The following is an 18,279-nucleotide window of genomic DNA, read 5'->3' on the forward strand; positions in this document are numbered from 1 at the left end:
ATATACAAAAAACATTGTCTACTGAAACAGTGAATATTTTAATGTGAGGGAAGTTGTTATGCATACACATTTGCCCACTCTCTGAACACAAAGTTGTGTTTAACATCAGCTGGGTAACTGTGTTTGCTTCTGTAATACCTTCAGAAACAAATGTTACGAAAATGGCCATCCATAACTTATGCTGAGAGGCTTAAAATTTATCTTGCCTACTTTCAGCAGTCTAAAGGTTAGCCTGGATTTGTTTTCCAGACTCTCTATGCTTAACGGAGATGAGTAGAGTGATCTTGCATATCTATGGATGAAGTGTCACAAAAGTTCCAATTCTCTCCACTGTTTATCTAACCTGGTGATTAGACTGCCTACCTTAATTTCATCTATTTTCAATATTTAGATTGATGCATCTTTAAGGGGGAAGAACTAGACAAAAAGATCAGGGTGAAAAAAATGCACAAACGCACCATATGATTACGAAGTGATCAGCAGTTTAACCAATTAATTTTTTGAAAATTCTGTAACAAATGCCCTTTTTTTTTAAGAGCACTAAATGAATCATGGCTTCAAGTGAAAACATGTACAGTAAGTTTAAGTCTTTAACTGATCACCAGACCAACACACATACAAAAAGCATCATTTAATTATCATCTTTTTGCAGTAAGCATTAACAATTAAATATTTAACTGTCACAAGTCTTTGTGAATATCTAAAGGCCTAATACAAATATCCAAATTATTAGTAAATATTAGCCATTTGAAGTGTTAACAATAAGACATTTAGTAACTCTGCATTAAATCTAACAAGCCCTTTCTAGAAGAATAGTAATTTACAGTCATTCTTTCTAACAACTCTTTGTACAGTAAAAAAAGTTAGATCTGTATTTTTCTGCTTCCCTTTCCCACCCAACCACCCACATAGTTTTGCTCTCAGACTGAGCTATTTGCCAATCAAACCTGATGTTAAAAATCCTCTCAACCAAGGGTCCAAGATCTCAGTTTCGGCATTCAGCTCAAATACTCTTTGGGAATTAAATCCATGTTTTCGTATAATGTGCAAAGTGCAACTTTTATCCAGTGCCATAAGAAGTGTGTGCTGCTATTAACTTTACCAAAGAATAAAACAGTAATTAAGATTTCTCAATTCCAATTGCTCTGTTATGGACAAATGTTAGATGATGTTTACAGGAATGAAAGATCAAGTGGATTATATCCTGGTGCTTATTGGGTCAGGTACCCTCTGATTTCCTTAGGCCAAACCAAGGTTTTTACTCAAGTTCTTCAGTTTCATCTGTAAAAAGGTCAGCCAAATCTGCCACTGTCAACACTGAGGCTTCTGACTGTTTCATGGAAGAGCTCGTGTGGCTGTGGGAAAAAAATTGCATGTGGGCATCAGAGAGAGAACCAACGTAAGTAACAAGCTGTGTGCCCTGAAGACAGACCATACAGTTCAGAGTCAATAACTGCTCAGCTGTGAAGCTCAGCAGGACAACACTTTCTGTACACATGCACCAATCAGCTACTGCTCTTGTACTTCTAAGTAAGGTACAAAGTTCATCTACTGTCCCTAACACCGGTCAACACCAAACACTGCAAAGGCAGTAGAACATGAGATAATCTGCTTTTCCCTCTTAACATTTAAGGGTTTGGCTTCAGCTTTCAAGCATAAGGTCTAAAATATTACTTGCAAAACATTAGCCCTCATGGGATCATTCAACCACTGCACATTTATCCAAATTTTACATGCAAAAGTAGCACAGCTTCACAGAGAGGGAAACTGAATAAAGCATTCTTCCAAAGCTGAAACTGAAATATTTCATAACTACAGCCAAAGTTGTGCATGTAAATTTTCAGTTTCACAATCTGTAACAGGCAAAATTTCCTTGAACTAAGGCCTCTTCCTAGATTTGTCATGTGTATACATAAAAAGGTACAAACCTTACAAAGTGATGTATGAGCTAGCATCTGGGCAATGCTTGCACTGACTGTGAAATCAACCAGTGCGACACAGCACTGTTGGACTAGGTTGGTAGAGTTTCAAAGTAACAGAAGAAAATTCATGTCCCATATTCAAGCCCACAACATCTGCCCCTCCAAGGGTAGCCTTAGTATTACTCAATCATCTGCAATGCTTTTGTACTAATGGCAATAGGTAAACTGAAAAGATAAGTCATAACACATAATTATTGATTGGGGTTTTATGACCTAAAATACACAAAACATAAGCAAAGTATTTTCCTAAGATGTAAAATACCTTAAACTTCATTGTTACAGGAACAAGGTTAAAATTTTTCTAGTCTTAAATCTTTTTTTGCCACTCCAAACTATTTGAAGGAGAACAGTGGAAGTTTATATGCATACCTAACTTAAGGAAAGTATGGTCGAGAACCACCTTTTCCTTTTCAGTGCAATAATGCTGTTTTAAAAAATCAACACATACCTTCTATCTACAGTTTTCAGCATAGTCTGCATTCTCTCTTCTATTGTTGCTTTTATCAGGAATCTATGAACAATGGTAGATCTGAATGCATTTAAAAAAAAGAAAACAAGACCATAAGTGAGCAGAAGTGATATTGCTACTGCTGAAGATCATGACCATAATTTTGCCTCATACTAATTTCTTCTAAGATTGTTGAAAAAATGCCTCTGTATTTTAAGAAAAAAAATCTTACAAGGTGATTAACAACTTCCACTGACATTTCAGGGTGCTTAGTGCCTCCCTGAGCAGCACTTCCACTTTGCTGGATCACTTACAAAATAAGTATAAGCAGTACTAACTAAAATTCTAACGCAGATGCTGGGCAAAGTTCTGCTTTCTGTGTCTGTGCTATAAACAAACACTCCTCAAGAGCCTAAAGCAATCAGTTTGGCCCACTGGTTATATACAGTGTTCATACTGCATTGTCACCAGTTGTTTAAAGAGACAAGAGCTTAGTGTGATGGGTAATTAAAGCTGATTCCCAGAGTTTTAATAATACTGCTTTTGAAGAGGGCAAAATATTGTCATTTTTCTTTTACAAGTCAGTAACTGCAGTCAGTACATATGGAATTGTAAACAGTGGTAAAACATAAACCCCAAAATGCCAATAAACATAACACAGGATGAGAGCTCCATTTATGAAATAAACTTTCAAAAGGAAAGCAGGAATAAAAAAGTGTCAGACACAAAAAAGGAAAATGGAAGAGAGTCAGCTCCAAAGACAAAAATGAAAAATCAGCCCAAGCTCCCCAATACAAACACTTTTCAAGATAAGAACCCTTGAAAGTGCTCAGATGGTTTTCAGATCTAAAGTTGAAACTTTGGCAGGTAACACTTCACAGAAGAATGCTGGGGGAATACTTTGGGATTCGTAGGCAAATGTCTATCCCGAAAGAGAGACATAAATAAGAACTCAACTGAGCTGACAATTGTTGCACTAGTGACACTAAACAGATACTCCCTTATGCTCACTGTACTTGGAACACAGCCCTTATTCAAAGTAAGCCTTGCTGAAGTCTTAATTCTTAAAAAGTACAGCACATTCTTGTTGGTTTTATTGCAAGGTTTTTCGTGCCAGCATCATGTAAAATTACCACGCAGGCTGTTCCAGTCAATCTTTCCTATGCCCTCACAGTTAGTTCAAAATCTTTACTGACACACACAAATATCCACCTGTACATAAACATTCTTTCACATACACATTCCTTTTCAGCCTCTCGCTTTGCCTCCATTTCCCCACTATTATTCTAGAATGTTCTTATTCCAGAATTGATTCCAACTATTTTTCTTCTTCATGTATAGGGCTTTTAAATTTATTTTTTTCAAGTGACATGAAACCTAAGGAAGAACATAGACATCTTATCTGTTCAGAACGAAATTCCCAAAAGCTTTGTTAAGTGTTCAGTACTACCTGTGTAAAATCGACAACACTAAAACAAACTCTTTAATGTCTACAAAAAGACTCAGATGGGGGTGAGAGCAGAACTGTGATTTAAAAACTAATCAGTTCTAAAGAGAATGTGCTATAACTTTCTTTTTGGAAAAAACAAAACCTAAAAGCAAACAACCCCCCAAAACATGTAAACAAAAAAATCCCAACGATTCATGTGGCTCCTAATCCGGAGCTGGGAATGACCAGTTAGGAGCCTCTCAAAGAAACTTGGAAAAGCCATGCCTGAACTTAGCCACATGTGGCATAAATGATGAGTGCTTGGACTTGCAAAGCTAAGGCATTTCTGGACATGTTTGCAAGCAGAACTTCCAAGTTAAAAACTAAGGCATCAATGGCACAGAGAAAATAGGGCAGCAGCTGAACAAGGTTTTTCAGAATTTTAGACTCAAGGACCTACATTTTTCCTAAATGCCCAAACAATTTGCTTCTGCTCCTTACCCCTGTAGCAGCAAAGAACTCCCTAAAATACACACTGTGAATTTTCAGCAAAGTTATTTTATTTTAATCTTTCTGTCCCTTATATGATCATCTTTAAAACTAGGATTCCTATGAATACCCCATCTCCAAAACTGAGAAATTCAGTGAACTAGATTAATTCTGATTACAGCATGCAGATCTATTCTGGGCCATATCTAAACCACTCAACACAATTTTAAATCTTACTTTGTTTGGCCAATACGATGTACCCTGCCGATAGCCTGGAGCTCATGTGCTGGGTTCAGAATGGGTTCCACAAGCAGAACATGAGTTGCCTCGATGATGTTTAGTCCATTGGAACCAGTGTGAAGAGGCAGCAGCAAAATATTGATGTTGGGATCGTATTTAAATGCAGAAAGATTTTCCTAAAAGGCAAACATCACAGACAAAAGCTCCTCAGTGAAGAGTGTAGCAGATGTGACTATATTTTCAAGGCATTATTACAGCTAACAGAGGCTCCAGAGTGACAAATAGTGCAGCCTGACTGATCCATGACCTGTCATCCCAGAACAGATACTTGAAAGGCATCAAGGCGGCATGAACGTCTTGCAACACTGATGAGTGTGTCTCATCCTTAGCATCCATTCCACTGCTTCTTTCTCAAAAGTGGATGTACCTGTTTATACTCTAAATGCTTTAAACTGGGGTTTTTTGTGATTATGATTTTTAACATGAACGAGTTAGAGATCAAAGCTTCTGCCAAGCAAATTTGCTGCTCTTCGTTTCTCAAACAAAGCAACAAAGTAAAAGGATCAAATTAACTTCTATGAACTATGATTTTCCCACTGAAAATAATTTTAAGAAAAATATCCTTTATGTACCTGAAATTTACTAATTCCATTGATCTGAGAAAAAATCATGTTGTTGTCATACAAAGCTTTTGAAATTATGTCCAACACATCTTGCCACTGTAAAAAGAATAGAAACAAAACCACACAACACAAGTAACTCAACATTACAAACAGCAATGGCAACTAAAAAATAGTAACTTTCCTAAGAAACAGTAGATTAAAAAGCTTTCAAAATACTAGCATTTGTAATATTAAAAAACCCCATAAAAAAATAAAAATCTGTGTGCTAGGAACTAATTCTTTCCTAAAACTAAACTAAAGAGATTAGCTTGAATAAAAGAAACTGGTAGCTATCACAGTAACAATTTTACAATGTATCAAAAATATCTGGACATTAAATTTGAAATATCTAGACTTTCTAAGGCTCACATACAAATCCAAGTGTTTGCCCTTTAAAGAAACAAGCTTTTAGATCTGCTGACTATGACCATTGTTCATGTCCCAGTTACATGACTTGCCCTACAAATTCTCAGAACAATCAAGTGGCTGTACAGTGATTCAACGTTTTGGTAGCTAAACTAATTCCTGAAAATATTATGAGCACTTTCAATTCAAACACACACACAAAGATAAGACAGAAAATGGTGATTAATACCGTTGAGAAAACTAAGGATTTGGCCCCTGGATCTTTAAATTGAATTCTCTTCAGTGTTCGGACCACAGCTTCCACTTTGGTAGAGTGACTTCCCTTTGAAAAGTCAATGAAGAGCATTAGCAAAGTAGGATAGTAAACAACTTCTTCCACATTCACTGTTTTATTAAATAATTTTCTATTAGGACTCTTATGTATTTTACACAAATTTAAGAATTATTAACCTGAAGGTAGGGCAGGTTAAGTAGCACTGAACTGCTTTTACCCCTCTCTCACAGCACACTGCTATAGGATGAGCAGTGTATTACAGGACATGCAGCACACAGAAGAATGAAGTGCCACACAAACACACCTATCCCGTCCTTCATGCAGGAGGAAGGATTAACCCAACAGTGCAGGTGCACCAAACATGCTCATTAAGGCCTCCTGAGGTTTAACGTAGGGGCACAGTCTTTAAAGAACCTTCCAAATGCCCATTTACATTTCCCTACCTTCATACCTCTTCAAAACTGACCATGAAATAAACCTACATGAATGCTATTTCTTCTGCATTTGTTTCTCACTCTGGCAGCACTAAACTAATGTTCAGTACTATGAAGCTTGTTAATTATGTTCAAAATAGCAAGGAAAGGTAAATATAATTAAATCATTTCTCAAGTATTGCATGCTGCAATGAAAACACCTTCATATTCTGCATTCAGAAGCATTTCAGTGCTTAATGAATACAATACTATATCTACTTCTTGTCCACTTTAAGTACTCTTCCCTTTCCACTTAAGTAAGCAAGAGGATTCTGAGAAAGTTCTTATTCCATTTCCTTGAGTATGTACTTTGTATTACAGCAATTTTACCTAACGTGATTTTTAAGAAGCCTCAATTCCTTACTAGTTGCTACATGCATAGTAATGTCAAACTGTGCTAGATTTCAGCTGGACATACTGTTTTATTTCTGTCTGCACCTGTCTTTTGAACACTGAATTAACTATGTTGGCTTGCTACAATGACAGATCAAATTCACTGAAGTCATGCAGCTTGCAGAATCAGCTGGGAAGGATGTCAGCAGTCTAGGCACAAGCTGGGAACCAATGTTGGGCTGCCTGACCGTTCATACGTTAGGCACCTAAATGAACACTCCAAAAATACTTGTAAAGGCTTGCTGCAGACTGTTTTAACAAAGGTTGCAATAAGTGGCACCATTTTATTTCCCAGGGTGTTCCACAGTGATTCCAACCCTGTGTCACAGACACAAAAATAAACCAGCTTTATTCCATGTCATTTCTGCTGCACCTGAGATATATTAACTGTTTCCAAAGTCAGATGGACAGTTAAAAAATGCTTATGTCAGCAAACGTTATGATCTGCAAGATGACACATTTGCAGCCTGAAGGCAGCTGCCTGCCAATCATAAACACCTCCAGTTAGGAGGTGCAAGACTAACTTTTAGTACTTCCTATATAATTTGAGGGTCATTTATGTGCTTTTCCAATACCATTCATCTCTGATTCGGTGATGACACTTCTAGCTAATCTGCTCTGACTCTCTTTTCCCCAGAGACTGTTTTTAGACCTTATCCTAAGTCTCATTTTTCCCTGCTATAACAGACAGTAGCTGGTAAGAGGAAATACGGCAAAGAAAAGAACAGCACAACGATCAAAGTGGTTACAGTCTTTTTGCTCTATTTTTTAAACAAGATAACTAAGTCTGCAAAGATCTTCACCCCTTCACTTATATTAGACAAACTGTATTAGACTTATTGAACTAACAACTGACTAAAGCTTTGTTGTACAGTACACAAAAAGAATTCAATTTTGTTCTCAATACTTATGGAGATGGAACTGACAGAAGTACCCCTGATATTTGAGTCCATGGTTTTCAGTCTGTCTTTAAAAAAAAAATGTTACCCCACTCATTACCCCTGCACTGTGAGTCTGTAATTGTGTTGAATATCCAGATGAATGTTTATAATGAAATTAGCTAGTTCTAATGAATTACAGAACAGCACACATTAGAACCAAAACTACCCTCTAACAAACCATTCCTGTCTCAGATGACAGGCTGGCAATACCCACTGTAACACTGACCAGACACAGGAAGCTTCACAGAAGCAAAACATGCAGGGATGCCAGTAAATCCCCTTCTCAGTATAAAATACTCCCATTTACAGTAGTCCCTTTGCATCTACAGCATTAAGATGGTTAGTGCTGGTACAATACAGAGTAAGATGTGTAGGACACAGGAAAAGAAAGAGGTAGTGAATACTGAGAGACCAGAGGGATTGAGAAAATTGTTAATTTTTCATGAAATAAGAGCGAGCCTTGCTCACACGAATTCATACCTTTGCTTTATTCTTGCTTTGTCCAAAGGTTTTGATGCAGAAATACATCAACCCTTGACACAGGACAGCAGATGATGTGTTCCTTCTGTGTTCCATTTATGAAATTCGCTTGTTCTAGTTATTTTAATATTAATGTAATTTATAAAACCCATTCGAAAACTGGTTAGAAATGGGGTGATATCTCTAAACTCTGAAGAATTAATGTGCAAAAACCTTGCATGGAGTGAGGTTCTAAAAATCAGCACTTTAAAAATACAGCCTATTTACTCCCCCTGGTGCCACACACTGTCAACTACTTCAAACCTAATAACTGGAATCAAATCATAAAATGGAATTCCATTTGTCCAGGAAGGCTGAAATAAGTAGTGTGAATGTGGTAGCATTGTCTTCAATACAGGTCAGCAACCCTAGAATACCTGCAGTGTTCGAGGAGACTTGCACAGACACCATGCAAGTCTGCCAGCACATCTAGTTATTGCTTTTAACTATAGTAACCAGATTAAAGTTATGACTGTATGTCCAGCTGTACTATCATAATATTTTAACTAAAGACAGCAATATCATCTAAATCAAAATATTACCAATATTACTCTTTCACCTTTGCATTTTAGTCCAGAATACTCTATTTTAACTGCAATAACCACAGTTGTTTTGTAAACACAATTCTACAACAGACTCGTGCAATGCCAAAATGCACCTGTGCTCTATATATGCCAGTATTGCTAAGGACTCACAGAGACGCTGTCTCTTACTCCACCCCTACCTTCCTTCAAATGCAAACCCTCTGTTCCAAAGTAAATAAACCAGTGCAATTAGGACTGAATTCCTACACATTTGTGCCTAGAGGCTCATTAACTTTTGTCATTAGGACAACCTCTTTATAAAACTATATAGTGGACTTTTCTGCCTAAGTGCAGCAAAACACACTAAATACACACTGCTGAGCAAGTTTGGGCCACAAAGCTCATACAAACAACACACCTTTACAGGAATATCATCCTCTTGATTTGCAGCTTCAGCAGTGAAGACATATGATATCTCTTTATGGGATGTTGTTTGCCGGCAAATGGCACATTTAATGGAGCTCCGGCGGCTGCCCACGCTGTACTGTTGGATGATGATAGCTACACACTCATTACAAAAACAATGTCCACATGTCAGCACTGCCCACTATGCAGGAAATGAAAAAACAAACAACACAACACAAGAGTATTAGTTTTGGATCAAAGCACAGAAAAATCAATTTCTTTTCATGGCTCAGATAAAACTGAAGAATTTTATAATTTTTAGCGCTTCAGCTGCTAATGTCTGAATTTCAAAGTTTTCCATCTATTTCTTTAGAAGAAATAATACTAAGAAGAGCAGTTACAGGAAAACACAGTAGTATACTACAGAATCTTATCTATTTCTTCATTCTATTTCTTCATTCTTTTAGCTTATAAATAGCAAATGTTTCTGACAAAAACATAACTTCAGAGTTATAAAACAATCAGGAACACATTTTTGGAACACTTCAGCACTGATGTCAAAAGCTAAAGGCAACAGAGGTGTTTGCATCTGAGTAAGATTTCAGGGGAAAGACTGGTTGGTAGATTACAGCAAAGAGTTTATTTCCTCTGTTTCAATGCAATGTTGATTTCAAATCAGGTTTAAAAATTTGACACACAACTGACTCAGCTCGAGGTAAAGATATTCTAAAATTGAAAGCTGCTGACTAAGTATACCTTACCTGTCTTCCCAGCTGACGTGCACAGATTGGACATGGCTCTGGGTTAACTTCCCCAGTAGTTTTATCCTGAGACTATAAATTAGAAACAAACGTAAACTTAGTGTTACAACAAATAAAAAGTTGTTCTATATTTAAAACAAGCTTCTAGAAAAAAATGAATAATGAAGTCCTTAACAAAGAAAAAACACTGTAAGCAAATTAAAAAACATTCATGAATAGAGTCCATCTTGAGGAGTTGTTAAAACATGTAAGTTATGGTAAGTAAAAGGAGCATTTTTCATACTGCAGTCCTTCAGATAGCATCTGCAGCTCTCCTACAGCTTTGAAAAATCCTGCTAAAATAAAAGCTTCAAACAAGAAATTCATATTCTCTATCAGCTTCACATTGTTGTAAGAACACTGAAATCACACTTAACTATGCTTACTTAAGCATAATCACACAAACTTGAACACTATGATTAAAATAATACATGGGGTTTGTCCAGGATTTTTTTCACAGTTATTTAACATCCAGACATGATTGCCCTTCTGCCTAAGAAGGTAAGTGCTTTATAGAACAGCAAGGTATGCAGAGAAGTACATAATTTTTACAAAACTTCTACTAAACGCAGCCCAGTTAGTTTTAATTAAAGTCTTACCCATCTAAAACTACTTCATAGTTTTGTAAGTGTGTCATTAAGCAAATAACTAAAATATATAATACAATAATTTTATGACTACACAGTAACACAAAGAAAGACACGTTGAATTTCAACATGTAATGAACCTTCACAGAAAATACAATTTCTTTAAAATGGAAGTTTTAAATAAAAATAATGGTAGGTTTCTTCCACTACATAAACAGAGCACACCAAGGAACAATTAATCTTACTTTCTCCAGATTAGTGAGATATAGAAGTTGTCCTAATTTCTTTTGAAGCTGTGATTTAGCAACTGCCTTGTCATTCAGAAGTTTCACTCGATTTTGCTCTACCTATGAAAACAGTATTAAAAAAAAAGTAAAAAAAAGTTAAGTTTTACAACAAGGCTGAATTAATTTTTTGGTGAAATTCAACTGAATATTTTACTAAGGACTGACAGGAGAACAGCTCATGCTATAAATTCAAGATTATCATCCATCTTCATATAGCCTAGACTCAACTGCTGGTTCCAAAAACAATGTATAAGAAACAATTATTTTCTTTGTACTTTCTGATTCCACTTTTCATTTAACCTAGACTAAGATTGAAACATCAAGCTGACTTCTCTTTAGATTAGTTACAGTTGATAGTGGTGCAGTTTTTAATACTGCAGAAGGGGCAGGCACCTGAAGGAAGAAGGCCAAAGTAATACATGTTTTTGTGTGTATATATATATATATATATATGCATAAAAGCATCTTAAGACTTTGCTTAATGAATATTTAACAAAGTGCTCTATTTTAAAGATAATTTCAATAAACAGATGAAATACCTATTTCCCCACAAAAAAAAAGAAGCACTTTTATCTAACACTGAATCTCACAGAAAAAAATGCACAAAATGTTTCTATTGAAAGCGTATTACTATTGGTTGAAAAAAAGGATAATTTAAGAGGTCAAATCAAAACAACATTTTCTCTGTCATGAACAGGAAGTCTCTCAGAGGTAGCTCAGAAATTCCAAAATATTGAAAAAGAGATTTGTCTTTTAGGTGTTCACTGCTGCTTTTTAGGTCCCTGTGGAAAGTAGCAATATGGGTAAAGAATCAGGTCAACTTAATTTTCCACCAGCTTGGAAAACTGGGCAATTTTAGAGAATGGTCCCAGAGCCATTCACCTGCTGCTAGAAGGACAGCAGGTATTTGGAAACTTGCCACTCTGTCAGAAGGCAAACAAAAATATATCAAAATAAGAGTTACAAGCTCAAAAGGGCCCATATACTGAATGTAAAAACAGGCAGGATCTTGTCACTCCAACAAGGCTTTCTGAAACAGAAACAGAGGCATATTATAGACCTTACACAGAGATCTAGATACAGATTTTATTTCTGTAGGAGGTAGGGTTCTTTCAGAAAAATAAAACATTGTTTGCTGCCCAGTACTTTACCTCATGCGGCTCTATGATGTGGAGAACTGGTGGGTTTGGTTTTGGCTCATCAGGATGACGCACTCTCAGCCGTTCTGTAGCCATTGCCAGTTCATCAATAGCAGACACGTGATCCCTAAGCACCATCCAATATTCATGAAGTAACTGTAAGGAAACCCCAAACAAATTAGCAGCAGAACTGAGTTGAGTTCCCTTTAGATGACTCTGCTGTACAAGGTAAAGTGTGAGAATCTTTTTGGAGAGCTAGATAATATTTCTTTACAGTATTCAGCCACAACAACAACAAATTCCAAAGGAAAACAAACGGTGTGGACATCATCTTGCCTGCTTTATTTTCCAGCCTCTTAGTATAAACAACTTTAAATAGCTGTCGCTCATTTCTCCTACAACTATTAGTACTACAATAACTAAGGCAACTGAAAATTCACAAACAAAATGCCTTGCAAAACTAAACACACACTGAATAAAATAAGGATTATTTCACAGAGCATCAACCTTGTAGCTAGATGTAGATCAACAGGAATTTCCTGTCAGACTGCACAAAAATCCCAAAAGAATGTACAAAAGTCAATAAACCTGGCACTAATGCACCAAGTGCATTCTACTGAAGCTGAAGTCTTGTTAATTAAAAATGAGAAGCATTCAAGAGAAAGCATGTTTGATTACACCTAAGCTGTAAGACAGGATGAGAATCTTGAGTGCTTTTACCCCTTCCCTATCACCAGTTTGTATTCACTGCAAGGAAACACAGACACACAGGGATGCATAAAGAAAGCCACAGTCACTTTGGTAGTTCTCTCTGATCCAAACAGGAGAGTAATTTTTTCAGGTTACATAGTAAACAAGATCCAAGAAATAAAACAATAGTGAAAGGACATCTGACTGAAGACTGAAGGCAAACTGAATTACAGAACAGACTAACACTGGATTTGCTGAGTCTTGCTACATTCTGATTTAAGTAAGCAGACAAACACATTTAATTTTATCTGTATATTGTCTTAATAGATGCAATTACATTGCTTACTAATTTGATTAGCAGCCAGTATAGCTTTTAGAAACTCTTAAATCATATAGAAACCATTTAAAATCAAATCCTGTAATAAGCACTGTGGGAAAGCTTTGTGTAGGCAAAGCCTAAGTTCAGGAATACAACTTAGATTTGTTAATATTCAGCTTCAATTGGTTTATATTACCTTAAAATGGCCACACAACTGTTTTGTCACCATCTCATTTACTGTACCTTATATTCCTTTTTCCACGCTTCAAAGAGCTCCAGAAACACGCTCCCCTCTTCCGTTAGCTTAGCATCCATTCGGTGAGCTTTGGCAAAGGAGAGAATAGCTTTCAAGGCACGTTCAGTCTCACTGGTTGCCCATAGTCCTCTGCTTGTGGTGGGCACACGGTCATCAACAAGCCCTTCTTGGTCTTCTATCATCTCCTCAAATATTGCCATTTGGCCTTTAACGCTTAAAAAGAAACCCAACAACGCACTTATCACTGATTTTGTACTTCCACATCCACTTCTACTTATTCATCAACTATTTCAGCTTTCTAACATTTGATTAAAGGACAAAGCAAGCCAAACAAACAAACAGCTGGTTTATCACTTAATGACCAAAGGCTTGCTTTGAACACTGTGACCTCAGTACCAGCAATGAAACAACATTACAGGCTATTTTGTCAGCTCAAAATCATCAGCAGCTTTGTAAAGGCTTACGCATCTGAATTATGTTTCAGTAGTTATTAATGATTAATGTTACATTCTGACTTTTTATATAAGCAAAAGTTGCAGTTAAAAGTCTGATGCAAAATTTGCTGTGTATTGCACTATCTAAGAACACTACAGCTTCCCACTTCCCTCCTTGACAAATAATGCTAATTCAGAAACACACTGATGTTTCCCATGTCCAGCAATCATGAGGTAACAGCTCCCACCGGTAAAGACTTTTAAAAATATTTTCGCAGTGACCTCAAGACTTTTGAAACCAATTTTGACCTTGTGAGGGATATAAAAGTCAAACAGACAGCATGCAGAGGGCTGTAATCTATCCCTCTTAGTGCTGTCCACTATGCACACTTCTCTCACACCACGTGCTGGTGTCACCCTTCTTTCAGCTCACAGCTGAAATGCTCCTGTCTGAAATCTGCTCCCTCACTGCAGCCTTAAATGAGGATGGCATTATACCACTTGCAACTGGACTGCACATAAACATATGCACAAAAAGGATTATATGTTTAATTAGCATACTTGTATTTATACACACACTTTCTGAACACCTCAATACCTCATTTTGAATGTATGGGCATATTACAGCAGCTTGAGAGACAGTAGCATGTATTCGTTCCTCCTACACAACTTGTTCAAATGCAATTTATGTAGGAAATTAAACCTAATGAAACTGTTACCAAGGCCATTGGCAGGAAGTTGCTGTAATTTGTTCATAAAGCTATTTCAGAAAACTTAAAGTAGAAAATACAAACCAATCCAATTCCCCCTTTTTTGAGTAGTAAGAAATTTATAAAGGTATGAACTTACCTATGCATAAAGAGCTTTGACTCATATTCTGTGAACAATTCATCAGCCTTACAAAAGACACAGCTGCAATACAGAAAATTGAAAACAGATGCACTCATTATTTCATCAGAAACCAAAATAAGTCCCAAAATTCCAACACATAAAACCACACAAAAGCCTTAAAAAAGAACTATTTAGTCTTACATACACTCAATATAACAACTCACTGGGAAATATTTTATAATAATAAAAACAAAGGTCATGATTCTAACACATAGATCTGTGATATCTGTGTGCATACAGCCTTTGAGTACAGAACCAAGACTTTAATCTGTTATTTCAAACAAATTAAAACTTAATAGTACACTTCCAAAGTATATTTTCTATTTTCAGGACATACTTGTTAAGCGGAAGCCTAACAGGTCGCAAATGGCAGATAGTGGCAGCCTCAATAACCTGCTTAGAGGGAGGCCCTTCTAAGTTTTTCACTGCTTCTCTCACAATCTTCTGGAACTTCTTCACTTCATCCAGCTGAGTTGTGAGCAGGTATTGAAGGCCTCTGCAGTCACGGAATCTGATTTAAAGAAAATGGGAAATCATTGCATACCAAGTCACCAAATCTAACTTAATTCAGCATTTTAAAGTAGAGGAGAAATAGCTAAATAGCAGCCTGGAACAACACACAAAGTTCATAAGTAAATGCCTATTACTACTGCATGTAATGCTGTCAGAAATCATTCCATTGTATCCCCTGAGACGATGCCTGGTATTTGTAGAATGGACTCTTCCCGAGACTTGAGAAGTGTGACCAAATAATAGTAGTGAGCACCAACCTACAACATTCTGGTCCACAATGCAAATCTGCTAAAAGCAAACAATTGCACACACTTAATGGTCTTACCTGTATCTGTTGACCAACAAAATGATTTTCAATACATCTGTGCAATTCACAGCAGACACGTGCACCTGTGCTATCCTGCGTTCTGCAGCTTATCTTCCAAAGTTAAAATTATTAAGTGGACATAACACTGAATTGTTCTCCTAAAACCTAGCTGTCTTTTGTGACTGGAGTGGAAACATGACCACCAGTTAAGCACTTCCCATATTGTGCTTTCCTGTGAACAGAGGTTTCTTGCTGGAGTGCACCATTCCTACAAGGTCTGGCATTCACGTACAAGACAGTGCATATGTACACCACATGTAAAATTTGATCCAAAACATCCCTTTTGTAGAGTGTGGAGAGAAAAGCACAGGTTTAACACCACCACTGAAGTTTGGCATGGAATATGACCTACTTAAGTAACATGGGTTTTAAAGTAAAATAGACAAGCTTGCATCACCAGGTAGTCTGGAAATAAATGTAAATTGCAATCACAAAGTCTGCTGTTAATACAATCAGTTGCCAAATAATACCAGCTTTATAAAATCTGCCCACACTATACCCTGGATTAACCTCAACTAGAGGACTTATTCCTTCCACCACTGACCAGCAATACTTGCTAAGACTCTGGTTTCTAAGATTTTACCGCATATGCTAAAATACATTGAAAAGGAAATAAGTTTTATTCCTATTCTGTAAAAGAAACAGTTGAGTTGCAGATAGCTTTTCCAAAGTTATACAAACCTGTAAGCAGTGACAATTTAAGAAGACACTTCCTATATAGCTAATTTCAACTGAGGAAAAAACGAAATTGAGTGTGACACAGGCAAACATACAGGTAGATGCATAGGTATACAAGTTCTGCATAAACTTGCAAACAATCTTTTCCTCAAATTTATTTTAACCAAACAACACTCAGCCATAAAACGTTCATTTCCAGACTCAGAGACTGGTTGAGGTTGGAAGGGGCCTCTGGATGTTGTATTGTCCAACTGCTTTCCTCAAGCAGGGTCACCTAGAGCAGGTTGCCCAGGACCATGCCCAGATGGCATTTGAGTTTCTCCAAGGGTGGAGACCCCACAACCTCTCTGAGCTACCTGTGCCAGTGCTCAGTCACCCTCACAGTAAAAAACTGTTTCCTGATGTTCAGAGGGAACAACCTGTGTTTCGGTTTGTGCCCATTGCCTCTTGTTCTGAAGATAAGAGGTAGAGTTTTGCATCTTTAGACTACTCAATAGAATTATGCTAAGTACTGAAAAGTAAAAAAGACATGTTTCATTCCAGTGAGGGCAAGAAATCGTGACTTTTTGGGATCATGACAACAGAGTAATCATAGTGGAGGATGTGTCTTTACATATTGAATTAACATATGTGCATACCTTAAGTATTTAAATTTATACACACATACACATTTTATAAACACATTTATATATACCATAAATATAATAAAAAATTTAACAAAAATTCAATGATCCAGAGGATCATGCTAAGAGCATAAGGACTGTTCATGTATTTGAGAAAACTGCCAGAAGTTAAACTATGAGAACACTGTCCTTCCTCTGTCTCCCTTTTCTGTGATCAACTGAGAGAGCTTCAGCACAGAACGTACAAGAGGAGGCTTGGAGAAAATGGTTTATTCAACCTTAAAATGAGATTGCTCAGGGGAGAGCTTATTGCTTTCTACATTTATCTAACTGTAAGGTAAAGAGAAGACTGAGCCAAGGACAAGAGACAATGGACACAAGATGCAACACAGGAGATACTAACTAGATAGAAGGACTTTCATGTGGTCAAATACTGGCCCAGGCTCCAAGCAGGGAGACTGAATAGCCTCTATGTGGAGATACTCTGAACTTAACAGAATGTGCAACCTGATTGGGTGGAATGAGCATGGGTCTGGATCTGTAGGTTGGGAGTTGGCCTTAGTGACCTCCAGATGTTCCTTCCAAAGCCATTATTCTGTAATTGCGCCCATAAACCAGTGGTATTGTTGTCTCTAACACAAAACCAGCCCCAAATTCTTGGCTCAGAAAAACAGTGATGCTATTTTATGGCATTACACAAGGATTTTGTGATACTGTCTGTCAATTTCCATTTAAGCAAGTCAGTTTCTTTTACAGGTTTCTCAATTTTAATGCAATAAACTTTCAATGTCTTGCTCAGCAGTTGCATGAGCAGCAAAGACTGTAAAACCACAGTAGATAATACAGAAGAATATTTCAAAGAATGATTATACTAATTTTCCTACTTTTCTTTCCAAGTCTTTTATCTATTTATGCTTTTTCAGAGACTGGTTTTGAAACATAATGGCAGCCCAGGTGCTATGAAACAAAAATGTCTGCTACTTAATCACAATTGTTAGCACAAACTGATAAGAGGACTTGAGCAGACTTAACTGTATTCATTAGCCTATTTTAGTTATTCTCTTACTTCTCTGCCATGGAGAGTTGGTTAATCTCCTGTTTGCAGTTGCAGGTTATTTCGTTTTGCACACGTTGTACAAGCTCCTCATCGACGGCATACTGTATTGCTGTCTGGATGACATCCAACCACCAAGGAGAGCCTGAATGTATCTGTATGCAAAAGAGATTTATCCTTGAACATTCAACAAAACAAAAAAAAATCAATTTACTTATTGCAGCAGAGGCATATACTGTCTTTAGGTTACAGTCAAACACAGACTGGTTAATTCCATGAAAGCTGGAGGATAAGAGTATGATTGAAACATATTCCCTCCACATCGTTAAGGAACTTTCTACTGTTGGGAAAGGTGAAGGTTCCGCGCGGGGAAGCAAGCAGCCGACTCCGTGTGGGTGATACAGCAAGCTCCATCTTTATTGTCCGACAGGCTCTTTTTTATACAGTGCAGGACAAGCATACAATTATCAATCATTTTTAATTGGCTAGGCTCTAA

General features: G+C 36.9%; 1 protein-coding gene across 1 annotated transcript in view; it reads right to left on the bottom strand.

Annotated features, from left to right (window-relative positions):
- Positions 1-1,142: 1,142 nt before the first annotated feature.
- Positions 1,143-18,279, bottom strand: part of LOC103809222 (E3 ubiquitin-protein ligase SHPRH-like) — a gene marked incomplete at its 5' end in the record, with an annotated part of 38,235 nt that continues 21,098 nt past the window's right edge. The window contains 13 exon segments of the mRNA XM_009082045.1: positions 1,143-1,355; positions 2,431-2,511; positions 4,586-4,764; positions 5,221-5,307; positions 5,846-5,938; positions 9,159-9,347; positions 9,907-9,978; positions 10,778-10,879; positions 11,971-12,114; positions 13,211-13,436; positions 14,507-14,569; positions 14,886-15,059; positions 17,796-17,938. Coding sequence (XP_009080293.1) covers positions 1,259-1,355; positions 2,431-2,511; positions 4,586-4,764; positions 5,221-5,307; positions 5,846-5,938; positions 9,159-9,347; positions 9,907-9,978; positions 10,778-10,879; positions 11,971-12,114; positions 13,211-13,436; positions 14,507-14,569; positions 14,886-15,059; positions 17,796-17,938 — 1,650 coding nt within the window.

The sequence above is a fragment of the Acanthisitta chloris genome, unplaced genomic scaffold (genome assembly GCF_000695815.1).
Source record: "Acanthisitta chloris isolate BGI_N310 unplaced genomic scaffold, ASM69581v1 scaffold15359, whole genome shotgun sequence".
In the NCBI taxonomy this organism is placed as follows: Eukaryota; Metazoa; Chordata; class Aves; order Passeriformes; family Acanthisittidae; genus Acanthisitta; species Acanthisitta chloris.